This window comes from Ctenopharyngodon idella, chromosome 11 (assembly GCF_019924925.1).
Source record: "Ctenopharyngodon idella isolate HZGC_01 chromosome 11, HZGC01, whole genome shotgun sequence".
Lineage (NCBI taxonomy): Eukaryota > Metazoa > Chordata > Actinopteri > Cypriniformes > Xenocyprididae > Ctenopharyngodon > Ctenopharyngodon idella.
Genome location: NC_067230.1, coordinates 5,677,927 through 5,695,887, shown reverse-complemented (window position 1 = coordinate 5,695,887; position 17,961 = coordinate 5,677,927). Strand labels below are relative to the sequence as shown.

Genomic DNA, 17,961 nt, shown 5'->3' with positions numbered 1-17,961 from the left:
CTGCTGTGAGGCTTCAGTGTAAACTCCCACTGCTGTGACTGGCTAACATCTTTGCATAGTCCTGGCTGAGTTTACTTGATTGAAACATGTTATTTTAATATAAAAACATCAAGTTAAGTCAAAAAGTAATCGTTTTAAGTTGATTTAACATGAAGCAATTAAATTTGAACCAGAAACCTAATACAATGGTGTTGAATCAAAATAAGTTGTTTAAATAAAGTGAACAGCATCAAAAAATCATTTTTTTTGAGTGAGGGTTCTGGCGCGAGTCCAGAACTCAGTCACTGATAAACTCACGCTCACAGCTCCAGCATTCTTTGATAGCTTTCTATATACAGTTTAAATAACATTATTTTCATCCTACTAAGAGAAACAATGAAAAGTTGACCGTTTAGTCACTGGTTTGATTTACTAACAATAAACGATTTTGAGACAAAGACGACTGTACATGTTTTTCCTCAACCTGGCACTGCACAACATTTTGCACTTATCAAAGGCATGTTCATCACTTAGTTGCTCGATCCAAAAAAAAAAAAAAAAAAAACTGTCATTTTTAGTCATTTACTGTGAATTTCATTTCAACCTGTAAAACTTTAAATATTGGTACTGTATTAAAGTTCTGGCAACCACAGCTTTTTATTTATTTTTCACTATAAATGTCACAGATTTATTTATTTATTTATTTTTTCACAGAGGATGGGCCAAGTTGCAGAGTACTACACTACCAGTCAAAAGTTTGGAAACATTACTATTTTTAATGTTTTTGAACGAAGTCTCTTATGCTCATTAAGGCTGCATTTATTTCATAATAAATACAGAAAAAACAATAATATTGTGAAATATTATTACAATTTAAAATTATGGTTTTCTATTTTAATATACTTTAAAATATAATTTATTTCTGTGATGCAAAGCTGAATTGTCAGCATCATTACTCCAGTCTCCAGTGTCACATGATCCTTCAGAAATCATTGTAATATGCTGATTTATTATCAATGTTGGAAACAGTTGTGCTGCTTAATATTATTTTATAACCTGTGATACGTTTTCAGGATTCTTTGATGAATAAAAAGTTAAAAAATATCAGCATTTATTTAAAATAGAAATCTTTTGTAACAATATACACTATTGTTCAAAAGTTTGGGGTCAGTAATTTTTTTTTTTTTTGAAAGAAATTAATACTTTTATTCAGCACGGATGTGTTAAATTGATAAAAAACGATAGTAAAGATTTATATTGTTAGAAATATATTTTGAATAAATGCTGTTCTTTTTAACCTTTTATTCATCAATGAATCCTGAAAAAAGTATCACAGGTTCCAAAAAAATATTAAGCAACACAACTGTTTTCAACATTGATAATAACTGAGTATCAAATCAGCATATTAGAATGATTGCTGAAGGATCATGTGACACTGAAGAGTGGAGTAATGATGCTGAAAATTCAGCTTTGCATCACAGAAATAAATTATATTTTAAGGTGCATACATTTATATATATATATATATATATATATATATATACACACATATACACATATATATACATACAGTATAACAGATACACAAAAATGTCAAATAGAAATCTTAAATCAAATTGAGAGCATGTGCATCAGTATCAAAATGTATCAGGAAATCTCTATTGATACCCAGTCCTGATGCTAGAACGTTGCCAATACTTTGCTATGTGGTTGCTAAGGTGTGGTGGCAGGGCATTACCAGGTGGTTGCTAGGGTGTTCTGGGTGGTTTGGTCTGGGTGGTAATTGGTCAAATCAAAAGAGCCCACTTAACAGATTTATATAGGTATGGCTTGGGTCCCTTCAGGGAGAATTTATTCAGCCACAAAAATTATTCTTTGTCCGATGAAGTGCTTGTGTGCTCGGAATGTCACCTGAGTCTGTTAATAAATTTCTATATTTTTGGAGCTGTGGTGTGCCGACTTTTTTTTTTTTTTTTTACACAGTATGTTTATCACCAACATTATTGTTGTTGTTTTTTTTTTTACTTTATTTGTTGCAGTGCATTCTGGGATTGCCTTCTCTGTTACATACAATGCTGCTTTAGATTTTTGCCAAAATTTGTCAGAAGCTGAAGTTGCTTAGCTTTTGGAACAGCCTTTGCATCAAACTTCTAATGCTGCCTAGATTTTGGAACAGAGCATCTGCACCAGATACCAAGTCTGCAGCCTTGCAGCTCTAAAGTACAGTTCTGTTCCAGTCTATAGACAACTGGAAATTACACTTGAATATACAAACGTCTTCTGACATCTAACATGCGCATACACAGCTCTGTCTGTTTTGAGTCTCGACTGGACAGCGGACAGTAAGAGGGAGTGCATTGTGCGTCAGTAGCGTCCCTGGATAACCCTGCTATTGGATCAAGCTGTCTACTGAGGCTTTTTCTTCACTCTCTCTCTTCTGTTGCTTTTGTCTACATTAGGGCCGTTTGTTTGCTCACCTTGCACTCCATCTGGGAGGCATCAGGAGACAGATTTAAACAAAAGTTTCAAAGTCTCACCTTAGCCAACATTATCCAAGTCTTCGCCACATCTAGTGGAGTTGTGACAAACCCTGCTACTCCACCTGGAAAGAGACATATTGTGCATATGTATCAGCACATAAACACAAATAAGCACTAATTACAGTGTTAATCATGTTATAATTACCACCGAGCATAAATGTAAATATGTGGCATGACATCAGCACTGATCACCCGATGGAAACGTTCTGGAGAAAAAGAGCGAATGCGGATGAATTTTTCAAACTAGCCTGGCACTGTCATGAACCGGTAAACATTCATGCACATTCATAAACTTGTTTTGGCGTGAATGAGAACAGAAAGAGGTTCTCTCTCGTCTCTAAAAAGGGTTTGGACAAACAACAGCATCAAACTTTAAACATGCTCTTCTCAACGCTGAAATAAACCACTAGTTCTCCCATAATGCCTAATTTCACTTCACTAACCAACAATTAAAGGTGTCCCAAATTCAAATGATGTGTTTTTAGAGAAATGTTCCAGGAACAGGCTGTCAATTACCAAAGAAAATAATTTTGACTCATAACTCAGATTGTAAAAACAAGCAAAAACTTGAATACAACGGAAGTTAATTCTTCCATACAAAAAAATGCAACATTTGAGCGGTAAAGTTGCCACCTTTAGTAGCAGTTGGGATCATTTTTTTGCCATAAATTACAGTTATGTGTTACCAACATAACTATATAAATATAAACAGTTTCACCCTGGTATAGACCTTTAGCCAGGTTAGACACCATATTGAATTTAATGCAGAGGTATATGAGGCTGTGACGGATAGACGTGCAGTCTTTACAATGGCACGCACTGTATAAAGGTCCTAGAACATGTCATTTTCAGAACTCACAACTTTTAAAACTGTTTTATGGAGTTCTTGTGTACTGAAAGTTTTTTTCTGAAAGACGCTTCGTCAGCTTAACAATCGGTATGTTGTTAAACAACAACAGTACAATCCATTGAACGCACTTGTACACTATATTGCCAAAAGTTTTGGGACGCCTGCCTTTACGTGCACATGAACTTTAATGACATCCCATTCTTAATCCGTAGGGTTTAATATATGGAGTTGGCCCACCTTTTTTAGCTAAAACAGCTTCAACTCTACTGGGAAGGCTTTCCACAAGGTTTAGCAGTGTGTTTATGGGATTTTTTTGACCATTCTTCTAGAAGCACATTTGTGAGGTCAGGCAGTGATGTTGGCGAAAAGGCCTGGCTCGCAGTCTCCGCTCTAATTCATCCCAAAGGTGTTCTATCGGGTTGAGGTCAGGACTCTGTGCAGGCCAGTCAAGTTCCTCCACACCAAACTCGCTCATCCATGTCTTTATGGACCTTGCTTTGTGCACTGGTGCGCAGTCATGTTGGAACAGGAAGGAGCCATCCCCAAACTGTTCTCACAAAGTTGGGAGCATGAAATTGTCCAAAATGTCTTGGTATGCTGAAGCATTAAGAGTTCCTTTCAGTGGAACTAAGGGGCCAAGCCCAACCCCTGAGAAACAACCCCACACCATAATCCCCCCTCCACCAAACTTTACACTTGGCACAATGCAGTCAGGCAAGTACTGTTCTCCTCGCAACCGCCAAACCCAGACTCGTCCATCAGATTGCCAGACATAGAAGCGTGATTCGTCACTCCAGAGAACACGTCTCCACTGCTCTAGAGTCCAGTGGCGGCGTGCTTTACACCACTGCATCCGACACTTTGAATTGCACTTGGTGATGTAAGGCTTGGATGCAGCTGCTCGGCCATGGAAACCCATTCCATGAAGCTCTCCATGCACTGTTCTTGAGCTAATCTGAAGGCCACACGAAGTTTGGAGGTCTGTGGCTATTGACTCTGCAGAAAGTTGGCGACTTCTGCGCACTGTGCGCCTCAGCATGTGCTGACCCTGCTCTGTGATTTTACGTGGCCTACCACTTCGTGGCTGAGTTACTGCTGCTTCCACTTTGTTATAATACCACTAATATTTAGTAGTGAGGACATTTCACAAATGGACTTATTGCACAGGTGGCAACCTATCACGGTACCATGCTTGAATTCACTGAGCTCCTGAGAGTGACCCATTCTTTAACAAATGTTTGTAGAAGCAGTCTGCATGCCTAGGTGCTTGATTTGATATACCTGTGGCCATGGAAGTGATTGGAACACCTGAATTCAATGATTTGGAGGGGTGTCCCAATACTTCTGGCAATATAGTGCATTTCATTCCTGTCAAAAATTAAATATGGAGCTTCCCTGACTAAGGTCTCTTCTTTTGTTCCTTGCTGGCTGAATGATCTTCTCAGTCCTACCCAAACAGCCGAGTATCTCGCCATTTTCTTTTGCAATTTCTTGGGCACTTGACTGAATCCTCTATATAAACAAATAAATAAATAAATAAATACAATTTAAATGTAATATATCAAATTTATAAATAAATAAAAATATTTAAAATAATACATAAAATGAAAAAATAATAAATAAAAAGGAAAAAAAAAAAATACTTCTCTTAAATATTCTTTCTTTCATGACTATTCTAGCTCATTTCCCCCTGAACAAACTCAATTCAAAAGCATCTGCTACATAAATAAATGAAGTTTTCTTGTGCATATAAGGCAGAAGTTACCAGATTTACCAGCTTTACATGAGCATCGTAATGGAAGGAAGATCTATAATAGGAAATAACTCTGGACAGACAAGGTTAGCATGCAATTCTACTTCATTAGATTCATGCTAACCCGCATAATGTTTAAATGGTTAGTTCACCCAAAAATGAAAATTTTGTCATTAATTACTCACCCTCATGTCGTTCCACACCCGTAAGACCTTCGTTCATCTTCGGAACACAAATTAAGATATTTTTGATGAAATCCGAGAGGTATAGGACTCCTCCATAGACAGCAATGTAATGAACACTTTCAAGGTCCAGATAGGTAAAGACATGGTTAAAACAGTCGCCGTGACTGCAGTGGTTCAACCTTAATGTTATGAAGTGATGAGAATACTTTTTGTGCGCAAAAACAAAACTAAAATAACGACTTTATTCAACAATATCTTCTCTTCGGTGTCATTCTCATACATTGCTTATGTCCGGCGCTTCCAGGTTCTACGTCCAAACGCAGACTCATTATTGGCCGGCTCCTGCGTTAGCATCACACGCATGCGTCGTGTTGCTCACGTGATCAGCTTTGGCCAATACTGAGCCTGCATTCGGACGTAAACACGGAAGCCTTCACTGTGCTTACTGATTCACCTGCGTAAAAATAATGACAGGGAAGAGAAGATATTGTTGAATAAAGTTGTTATTTTTGTTTTGTTTTTGCGCGCAAAAAGTATTCTCGTCGCTTTATAAAATTAAGGTTGAACCACTGCAGTCACGTCAACTATTTTAACAATGTCTTTAGTACCTTTCTGGACCTTGAAAGTGTTGATTAAATTGCTGTCTATGGAGGAGTCATATACCTCTTGGATTTCTTAAAAAATATTTTAATTTGTGTTCTGAAGATGAACGAAGGTCTTGCGGGTGTGGAACGACATGAGGGTGAGTAATGAATGACAGAAGTTTTATTTTTGGGTGAACTAACCCTTTAAGTTTCATGGCTATTCTTTCAAAAAAGCAATGCTTTTCACTGTAAACAAATTACTGTAGAGGCAGCTTTTGCTTGTTTCCTGAGGGACGAGATGAAATTGTCTTCAGCGGTAATCAACAGCAAGTCACACATGTGACATTGTATTGTACGCCCAATATTGTACTGAACCCAGAACAACACTCTTTAAAAAAGTAAAAGAAGGACACAATAATTGATTTGGAAAATAAAGCGTTTCTTGTTCTCTTGAGGCTTGCAGCTGTGGCAGTGATGGCAAGCATACGCAACCATACAAAGCATCACAATTCACATTTGTTTGGGTGATTTCACAATGACGCTAACAAACGCAATCCACCTAAAGTGATATATCTGTGCCAAAGCAGCACATGTGCACACACAATCCGAATCCAACATCACTCTCCAGGTGGCGTGGCTGGCAGCCATGATCTTTCCCCTTTAGGTGAAGCATCCTCATCCCTCCATTGTGTCACAGTACCTGATGAATTATCACTTTGGACAAATATGTTTTCCAGAATAGTGACTGGGGAATTAGACAGCTGCAAGGGCCCCTGGGCCAGACTTGAGCTCCTTTAGAGTAAACTCTGACGCAATGACTGCTGACCACAGCTACGAAAGTTACAGAGCATGACACAGGGGCAATAAAAGGTCAATGTTGCACACTTCCTCTACTGACTCTCCACCTACAATTATCTGTTTCTGTGCCTCTCTGTTGGTGCACACCAGCTGATGAACACCTGATGTGACCATCTTGACCTGTGTGGAATTAAACAGGAATGCGGCTGGGTAAAGTTTGGATATTCCTGGAGTTGGACCCCATCCCAACTCCCTATCTCTCGTTCTCCTTCGCTCTCTTTCCCAGACCTCTGTGCCGAGGCTAATCCCACACACCTGCGAGAGCTCCGCACACTGCTGCCTGCCAAGAGTCCAGCCGTCCCCCCTGCCTCCTCCACCACACGGCCTACAGAGGGAAAGAGAGAGAGAGAATTGGGGATTATTACATTTATCAGTCACATAAAAAAAAAAAATAAATAAATGAAAAAAAAAAAAAAAAAAACACCCAAATCCCTTGGGTTTGCATGTATGGGAACTCAACAGAACAGCTATCCTAATGTCCACATCTCCAGTATGATGTCAAGAGTCTCATTTTCCCCACAAGGAACGGTGACAAAATGGTGACAGAAATCTTCCCTGACTTCCACAGCTCAGTGCTATTGTACACACATGCTAACTCTATCAATCCCCGGAAAACACATCGTCTTTCATGCTGGTTCAGAGTTTTCCAAAAAATGAGGGGAAAACGATATTGAGCTTTGATGAGTGTCACAGATGGAAGATTATGGTGAAAAGGGGAAATACTAGTGCTGGCTAAGATATTAGATCTGTTCCAAATCCTAGTGTTCTGCTTATTTGTTGTATCTATCTATCTTTGTTCTATCTACTAAAGAAATGTCCTAACTGAAATAAAATATAAGGAAAATCATTGAAGTGCAGCTCAAAGGTAACTGTTTATTTTCGAATGCTGCTCATGTGGCATGCAGTTAACTTTGATGTTAGCATGTTGCTAAGCTAACAAAAACTATTAAACTCTAGCATAAAAGTACACAGCAATTTTTATTTAGTTTTATTATGAGTATTTGTATTATTTTTGGTATTAAACTAAGCATTTGTATAATCAACGTTTCTTTCTATGCAACCATTTAAAAGTTTGGGGTAAATAAACATATTTTAATGTTTTTGAAAGAAGTATCTAATTCTGACTAAAGCTGCATTTGTTTGATCAAAAATACAGTAAAAAAAAAAACTGTAATATTGTGGAAATATTAGAACATTAGAAAACTGTTTTCTATTTGAATATATTTTAAAATGTGTTTTTTACTCTAGTCTTCAGTGTCACATGATCCTTCAGATCCTTTTTGTGGAAACTGTGATACTTTGATAAATAGAAACTTCAAAATTGATTTTTTATTTTTATTTTTTTAACATAAATGTCTTTGTGACTTTTGAACAATTTAATGCATCTAATGCTAAATAAAAGTATTGGACTGTTAAAAAAAAAAAAAAAGGAAAGAAAAAGAAGACTTCAAACTTTTTAATGATACTGTATTTTGCATGTTTTAGTTGCAATGCATTCTGGGATTGTCTTCTCTGGAAATCATACATGTAATGCTGCCTTCATGTTTGGCTATAATGAGATATACATAATATGTCTCGTTATAGCCAACATTATAAAACAATGTTGCTGCCTTTTAGAAGAGTATTTGCAAAGCTGTCAGGTGGCTCACTATGTTTTGGAACAGAGCTACTGTGTTGCTGAGACAGGTAAGACAGGTTTGACAGGATCTCAGTCATTTGCACAATTTGTACTAATTTTAGGATGGCTAATTGTTGTTTGAACTTAGTATTTAAAGAGGTGAAGTAGGAGGGAAGGAATGTGGTAAGTTAAAGAGAAATGTGTGTGTGAGGACTGTAGAAAGGAGGAGGGAGTTTCACGTGTTTGTTGGTTTAATGTTGTGTTTGGTGGTAGTTATTATGCAGCCAGGCTGCAAATAATTGCTGGAGTTTTCCTACAGCCTCAGACCAGGAGCATCTGATGGTTAAGAAAGGAAAACAATTGAAGCACAGCATGAAGTAATTATGAATGATCCACTCCAACTCTGTGCACAAGAACACACACACATAAATGCTCTCTTCGTCAGTACATCATGTGTGTTTCATTAGCTGTCAGATTAAGGAAGAGTCTTTGTTTTCAAGTTCAAAGAGCTTGTGCTGGAGAACATCCATTCTTCCTCATCACACTCACTGAAAACAAACTGGAAGCAAGTTCTCCTCAAAACAAACGGATTGACCACTGCTCTACATGCCAGGATGTACCTGACATGAACTTCATTTGGCACTAAGACAGTTATTACATTCAACTGCGATTATATTTTATCATTAAAATGACATCAAAAACATGTTGTTGCCTTTCAAAATATGTCAGAATGCCTTCATAATGCAATGCAAGTATGTGTTGCCTTCTCAATGGTGCTACATGTGGGCACTTAAATACTACATGCTTCTTAGCATGTCTACTGTCTTCTTCTATGGTCAGTTTTCTCTTTCATGTCAACTACTTTCATGGAAGAGAAACAGCTTGATGAGTCTATATTGATGCAAATATAGTAGTGGTTAAACGGATCATTGTTGATCCGTGATCCGTACGGACCAAGCCCCACGGTTCGGCACGCATGTGATTCACGGATCAATTGCAAGTTTAACCGCAATAGAGTGAAAGGTTATGTTTTGGCACGTGATTGTCTTGCTAGTTTACACATTAAGTCGATATAAATCCTTTCCAGCGCTAGAAAAGGAAAAAAGAGGATTAATTCGCTTGAATTAATCAATGTCACTGTTATCGGTGCGCACAGACGGCACATACATACAAGGCTCGCGCACACACCGAGAGAGAGAGAGAGAGAGAGAGCGAGAGAGAGAGAGAGGCGCGTTTCAGATATCTCGCGAACTCCAAGTTGATTTCTCTTTCGCGTCCTCAATGCACTTGGATGGACACATACACGCATTATGTCAGTCAAAATACCCCTCTCGGCAAGTATTCTCGTAAACACATTCGGTTATGTCTTAAGTGAACGAGGTGAGAATTCGGATGTGCATCTATCGGATGTGTGCGTGCATGGGGTCTTACTCTTAAAGTGACAGCAACCTATAAATACATGCTGTTGTCTGTCATGTAAATCAAACAACAAAACACAGCTTTAACAAAGATTAATCTATATTAAATTTATACAGTGAAAGGTGTCATTTTACATTTAATTATTACATTTCTGTACACTGAAATTAATACTACAGTTACTTAGACCTTATACTTTATTTGTAACTTTGTTGTAGCTATTTATTTATGCTTGTAATTGGTGTACAGTATTTGTTCTTTTTACAGTCTGTTCACTTGCCTTTAATAATGTATTAGGCTAGTAGTTTCTGCTGTGGTATCGGAGTAGTTAAAGTGGGCTAAGTTTTCAAAGAAAAAAATTTTGTTGATGAGAAAGAGTAAAATGAAAAACTAAAAAATACAAAGCATTTTAGTTATTAATTTAAAATTCAACATTTAGGGCCCTATTTTAACAATTTAAGCACATGGTATAGGGGCATGTCTGAATCCACTTTTGCTAGTTTAACAATGGGAAAAATGGTCGGCGTGCTTGGCGCATGGTCTAAAAGGGTTGTCCCTACTCTCTTAATGAGTAATGGGAGTATTTTGGGTGTAACGTGCAGTAAACCATTCCCTTTAAAAGCCAGTTGTGCTTGCGCCATGGTGGATTCGCTATTTACATAGCGGAATTTGCAAGCGAAAAAGCTGAACGCTTCTCTAGTGAGGGATATTTATTAATATTTAAAAATGTTGCTGCTGTGCGTCCCTGTGTGTGTAATAAGCAGAGTGTACACCCACCTATAGGCGCATATTACTAACACACTCTTTAAATAACAAAAAAAATATTGCGCCATTGACTTTAGACCAGGTTTCAGTTGGTCAACAGTGCAGTCTATTTCAGTTGCCTCAAAATAGCAACACGCCAACAATGCGCCTGAACACACCTCGTTTTCAAACCAGCACGCCCATGAGAGAACAGATGGGTGCAAATGCATTTGCTACTTAAACAACGTGGCACAGGACATGAAAATGATAACTGTGTTGGGCTGAGTTTGTTTTTGACTAGCAAAAAACACTTGCGCCTGGTGCTGCATTGCGCCGGGTTAGGGCCCTCACAATGAAATGGAAGTAGTGGCAGATTTTCCTCCATATTGTGACGTAATGCATTAGCGAAAAATAAAAATAAAGTAAGAGAGGGATTTCGTCCTATACATTGGTTTTTTGGATTTTGAAGTGTGGCCATTGCACTCAAAAACAGAGGAAGATAAACGCGAGCTTGCATGGGTGGAGTTTAAATGGGCAAAAGTTTGGCATACATCACCAGAGAAGTCTGTCATATCATCGCAAGATTAAGATATTTTGATTAAGAATTGAGGTGAGGTAAAAAAGCACATAATTTGTTCAAAATAAGACCAATAACATGCATTAAAAAAAACAAAAACATTCATTTCATGCTGATTTAAAAAATTCAGCATGTAAAAACTATCCTTGTTGTGAACAACACCACATTTAGTCACATTCAAATCAAAATGAACAAAAATTGAAATGCATGGGTCTTCATATGAATGACTTGAAGTTTGTTTCACCACTGAAAGGTCGTGGATGGAGACATTTGTAGACCCGAGCAGGTGGGCTCCTTTCATGTGGAAAGATGGGGAGTTTGATAAACTGACATGGTCAGGATGGGTTGTATGGTTTAATAAAGGACTGTGAGAAGCAGCGAGCCAGGCACTGGCAGCCTTTTGTGACAGGAACAGTGTGTTTAATATGATTCTGGCAGCTACGGAAGATATGCGAGTAAAGGTGTAGTGAGAGAGGATTTCTAGAGGTTAAACATGCTCAGAGCATAGGCAGTGGATGAGGAGCGAGTTGCAGGTAGTTGTGAAATATTTTGGGCCTAAATGGGCAATGCCATAGCTTGAACTTTTCATTTGATAAGTATAATAAAGACTGACTCATCTAACTCTTTTGTTTAACCTCAGACATGCCTGAGATCAATTTAAAAACATTTATGCGGACAAATAGACCTTTTTCTAATCATGCTAAACACTAAATGTAAGATTTATTTACTATAGTCTTTTCCGGAACACACCACCTTGTCCAGGCATTACTCCAAATGTGCGCTTCAGCTTCAATTACTCAAAGCAAACTAAGACTTACTCATGACACACTTGCACTTAATCATGGGAAAAAGTTTGATCCACTGACACATAAACGTCGAGTTGAGTGGGCACAGTGGGAAATAAATGGCCGGCTGATGTAATGGCACAGCTGCTCAGTGGTTTTGTAACAGAGCAGCACTGAGTTTAGGGGATTGTTGGTAGATAAACTTTGGGAATTGTGGGATACGCTGGAGAGAACAGATGGTTTACTGCGGCCTGCCACTCGGATGCTGGGGCTTAAGTTGTTTTTGGTGTGAATGACTTGAGAACTGGTTTGGTGATACTTGGGGTTTGATTTCTCAACATGAAGTGCTTGCCAAGCTTGTAGATTGCGGCATTTTTTGGATTCTGTGCAGCCCACTGCACTTTATTGCACTCAATGTGCTGAAAAACAAAAACATGCACATAGTACACAAACATAGTACATCAAATCTTTTCATTTAAAAAAGAAAAGAAAATCCTGATATGGTCCCTTGAAGGATTTTTTCACTGCTTTACAATCTATTATTACAAAGGATTCAGCTGCTCAAAGATCTTTGAATGTGACAAGCAGAAAATATACACACATGTAGACGCAAGGATGGCTGTATAAAACAGAGGTGTAATGGTTCATATTTCTCAGTTTGGAAAATACTTTGTACTATTTATTGTTGATTAGGAAATCAACTTAAGGCCTGCTCACACCAGTGACGATAACTATAATGTTACCTCTAAAGTTTGAAAATTCACTCTAATTGAACAGGGAAGTCCACACAACAGCTATAACAATAACAACACAGAGGAATGATATTGTTGGAACCACTTTCAGAATGATTTTTTTCCAGCTGATGAACAATAAAAGCCAATCAGAATCCACCCAACATAACGGCAGCACACACTAGTAATAAACAGAATGTTATCATACGTTGGCCATAAATAGTTTTCATTGCAGTTATTCTTGCAGTAAAGGGCCTTTACAAATAAAATAATTATCTATGTATTAATTTAGAAATAAAAATAGAAATCACTTTTTATATAATAGACATAATAAATACACATATTTAAATGTTCATTAAATTCATGTTCAATAAGGTAGATAAATGTGACAAAATAATGTGTAAATTACTTAAATTACTTTTCAAATAAATAGGCATACTTAAAACTGTTTAATTATTCATTGTAATGCTTAAAATGTTTTAATGTAAGCTCATTGATTGGTCCTACCAGTGAACTGCATTTTTTAACGTGCCTTCAAATTAATAAAGAAAAGCATTTAGCAAAAGGATAAAGAAACAAAATTTGTAAATGCTTTATAAAAATGTTTTAAATTAAAGTATCAATTTATTATTTATAGCTACATTAAGTACATTTTAAACACTAATTAAATAATTTAAATAATGTGTTATTTATGTCATTTTCATGTCAATTTAAAAAAAAAAGGGATTTTTTTTTATTTTTTTTTTATTCTATTGTTCACCCAAAATAAAAATAAAATAAAAAATAAAAAATCAGTAATCATTTGCTCACCCTCATGTCATTCCAAGCCTGTATGACTTATTCTCTTCTGTGGAACATAAAAGAAGATATTTTGAAGAATGTTGGTAACCAAACAGTATTGGTGACCATTGACTTCCATTATGTGGTCAAAACATTGAGACATTTCTCAAAATATCTTCTTTTATGTTCCATAGAAGAAAAAAAAAATGTCCAAACACATGTTTGGAACAACATGAGTATACATGTAAATGATAAGATAATTTTCATTTTTTGATGAAGCATCCCTTCAATACATTACTATTTTAATTGACAATCCTACTCATCCATAGCCAAGAATATAAATCCACTGAAATTTAATTCTAAACCACTGGTACTGTGCCTGGTCGCCCTTCAATGTCCAATGTAAAAAAATCTGTCTTGAATAAAAAAACATGAGCTGAATTAACCCTACACTTTTTTTGTCACAAAAATTAGTTTCCTGGGTCATTTAAAACTGAATGCAACTGAAAGAATGTGGTATTCTTGGAAATAATCAATGAAGCGAAAGAAGCCGTTTAAAACCAACACTGGCATCCAATGCCATTGTCTCATCTACGCTTTCTTGCTTTTCAAAGCCATGCTCTTTTGAAAGAGAGTTTAGCAAAGACACTCACATTCCAGCAGCTCCACACAGATGGCCGGAGAGGCTGAAAACATGGAAGAATGAAGGAGTGAGAAAATGCCTTTGAACGTGTCACAAAGAGGCGGCCATGAATGACACTCCTTATTATGGTGGAGAATCGCGGTTAACGCTCGCCCACAGCTGCACGTGCTATTGTCCTCTGATGCCTCTCCTTCTCTGCTTCGCTCTGGTCGCTAGGCCAAGAGCGCTAATGGAATTTTCTGCTCTCGCCCTGGAGACATGATGTCATCCTCACAAACTGGGCCTTTTTTTGAAGAAAAATGACTTTTATGTGGCCCAGACCAGACAATGAAGAAGGAAACGGACATTTGGCTAAGACTCAAGGTTTGTGAGAAATTACGATTCCGCTTAACCACCGGTGAGGGCGACCAATAAAATGCATCGTCATTTTGAGAGCACCTAAAAAGAGAGAGTTATTAACCGATATGGAGGCAAAGTGTGTGTAGTTTGAGTTGTAAATGTGTCAGACCATTACCAGGCCATTATTCCTTCATTTGAGGGAAATTATGAGGCCAAATTAGAGCGAAATGAGAGCAAGTGAAAGAAAAAAAGTGGATTCATACCTTTAGGTACTCCCAGAGTGGAAACTGCACCAGAGAGAATGGAATCTGAAATTAAAAGAAATAATTTTTATAATATAGGCAAGAACAGAGTTAAAGGTATAGTTAACCTTTAACATATATACAATCTGAATGGCTTTCTTTCTTCAGTGGAACACAAAAGGAGAAATGTTGAAGAATACACTAGCTGCACTTTACTGCACTATGAAAGTGAATGGAGATCCAGACTGTCAAGCTCCAAAATGACAAAAAGTACCATAAAAGTATCATCATCATTTGTAAACATTTTTCCTTTTGTATTCCACAGAAGAAAAAAAAGACATACAGCTTGGAACGACATGAGGGTAAATAAATAATGAAATAAATTTCATTTTTTGGGTGAACTAAAACAACTCTCAAGTCTCTATACAAGGACTGTCGTACAATGACAGATTACATAGTTTTTTTGGGGAAAACAAAGGTTCTGCCTTCAGAACAACCAAAATAATACCATTATGATGTTCAAAAAAAAAAAAAAAAAAGTAATAAATAAATAAATATCTTTGCGCATTCGTCTTCTGTAAAAGAAAATGGATGACTTGTGGCAACATGTTAAACCACAAGCATTGGCCATTTATCTCATGTGTCAAACTGTTTTAATACTGATGTCTGTACGTCTGACAGAGTGAGGTATATGAGAGAGAAAGAGTGTGTGTGAAAGACAGAGCGAGACGATAAATAAATGAAGAGTCTGTGGTCAGAGAGAGAAAAAAGATAGAGCACAAAAGAGAGAGAGGTGGCAGAAATCTTCCTCTTCAACCAATCAGGCACAACAGAACAAAAAGAGAGGAAATCGATGGCACTGCTGAAAAGTGGGTTGACAAAATCCCAAAATCATGCGGCTGGCTGTCATGCACTAGAAAGAGAAAGAGAGAGAGAGAGAGAGAGAGAGAGAGAGAGAGAGAGAGAGAGAGAGAGAGAGAGAGAGAGAAAGAAAGAAAGAAAGAGAAAAAATAGAGTCATTTATTTCCAATGAGACTTGTTGATTTGAGGCAATATGAGCGACAGAAGTGATGCAACAAATACTTTGTAGTTGCTGGGGTTTTGCCAGGCAGTCACTAAGGCGGTGTGAGTGGTTGATAAGGTGTAGGTAGAAAATTCTGGGTGGTGCTGGTGTTTTTTAGGGCAGTTGCTAAAGATTTTAAAAGTGATTGTTAGGGGGTTCGCCAAGCATTTAATAAGGTGTTTAGAGTGGTTGCTAGGGTGTTTCCAAGCAGATGCTAAGGTTGTGTGAGGTGTTGCTAGGGAATGCTAGTTAGTCTAGGGCATTGCTAGGCAGTTATTATGGTATTCTGAGTGGTTGCTAGGGTGTTGTCAGACAGTAGCTAAACTGTTCTGAATGGAGTCCAAGGCATTGCTAGGCAGTTGCTAAGGTTTTCAGAATGGTTGCTATGGTGTTGCTAGAGTAGTACTAATGTGTTGCTTGACAGTTACTAAGGTGTTCTGAGTGGTTGCTAGGGCATTACTAGGCAGTTCCTCAAGTGTATATGATATTCTAAGGCAGGTGCATAAACTTGCATTAACTTAAGACTGCTTCTCACAACTAGTCTAAGTAAAGACTAGACTAACTAAAGATGGCAGAAAAAGTCAGTTTACAACAACATTGGCTGTCTTTAGTGCTTTGCTTAGTGTTCATAGCACAAAAGGTGAGGGACAAGTTATGTGCTGATGTTCTGGATGAAAAATACCAAGTATGATAAACATAGGCGTAATTTGTGGGTGGGACGGGTGGGACATGTCCCCACCACTTTTTGCCAGGGTCGATACTGTCCCCACCACTTTTTTCGCGACACTGATGAATACTAATACAAAAGAAACATCTCTAGTTGATTAGCAATTCATTCGTTTGTGTAAAATAATAGGTGTTCTGGCGCTGGGATGTGTTGATTTTGAAATCATGTTGTGTGCTCGTTGCAGCTGTTATCAGTGGCGCAACAGTGTTCCCTTGGCACTCGTGCACACTGCGCAGTCTTCACACGGACGAGCGCTTCAATCACTTAACGCTGTTGCGGCCGGAGACTCTATTCGTTCTGGTGAAATCACAAAACAAAATACACATACACGTGTTCCTGCTCTTGATATACTGATGAACATCTTTGGTTTTAATGAGAAAAAAATAAAATAAAATTACATGAGGGCGGATTAGAACCCAGAACCTCTGGCATGCTGAACAGAAATTCTACCGCTAGTCCATCAAGACAATCTAATAGCAGATGCAGATCCATGTATTTATTGGCTAATGTGTATATATTGTATACATATATATTGTATTGTATTATACATATGTTGTATTATGCGAAATGTAAGGATGAAACTATCATATTAATCATGAGGTCTATGTCAATAAATTTTGTGCATTTGATATTGTAATGATACAAACACAATACACCCCCACCCCCACCACACACATTCCTGTCCCACTCACTTTTTAAAACAAAGTTACGCCACTGATGATAAATAATAATAATAATACTGATGCTTAGTATAGCATGCCCCCATAATTGATAAATGACAAATTCCCTAATTTGGACTCTTTTTTCTCACTAAGGCCTTCATACTGAACACACTAAGGTCAGTTTAAAAACCTCTGAGCTCTTACAAAACTCTTTATTGGAAACATGTCGTTGGACAAGCAGAGTGTAATCTAATACAATAAAAATGGCTGATTGTGAAAACAAAGCCCTCATTGGCTTTAGTTGGAAAAGCTTCCAAAGTTTTGACAAAAATTAACATAACGAACACAATGAAGCAGCACTGTAAACGCTGCGTGGGCATCATGCACACTGCCAAAATATTGCATCTCTGATTTCAAAACAAAGAACAGATTGGTCCAATGTGACCCAATGCTGGGGAATGTGTGTGTCTTTGTGCGTTTTTTTCCAAAAACTAAATCAGCCACCTGTCTTTTATTACCAACGTGATAAATTCAACTTCTCCGTGCTCAGGAGGAGCGTAACGCTTAGAGGAATCTGCAAACAGAAACAAGGCACAGCTGATTTATGCATAAGTTTAACACTTCTGGCAGAGACGGGGCGCCTGAGCAACACAGATGGTCAGATTTATATTGATAAGGCCAAAATGGATGAGGAGAGAGAGTGGATGACGGATATGGAAAGACAGAAGGATGGAAAGCAGGTTTTTGACCAAAGGCCAGAAAGCTTCTTTACAAGGACGAGTCGGTCCACTGGATGACAGCACATTTAGCATGTGTGGTCTGACTGCTGACCAGCTGTATCGATATCAGTTTAAGCACATTAGCATCACACTTTTTCCCTGAAGT

At 37.6% G+C, this 17,961-nt stretch overlaps 1 protein-coding gene across 1 annotated transcript in view; it reads right to left on the bottom strand.

Annotated features, from left to right (window-relative positions):
• slc25a26 (solute carrier family 25 member 26) overlaps window positions 1-17,961 on the bottom strand; it is a 66,501-nt gene that overhangs the window by 10,700 nt on the left and 37,840 nt on the right. The window contains exons 6-8 of the mRNA XM_051912105.1: window positions 14,646-14,690; window positions 7,005-7,074; window positions 2,517-2,581 (exon numbers count right to left, since the gene is read on the bottom strand). Of these exons, the coding sequence (XP_051768065.1) occupies window positions 2,517-2,581; window positions 7,005-7,074; window positions 14,646-14,690 (180 nt within the window). The remainder of the gene's footprint in view (window positions 1-2,516; window positions 2,582-7,004; window positions 7,075-14,645; window positions 14,691-17,961) is intronic.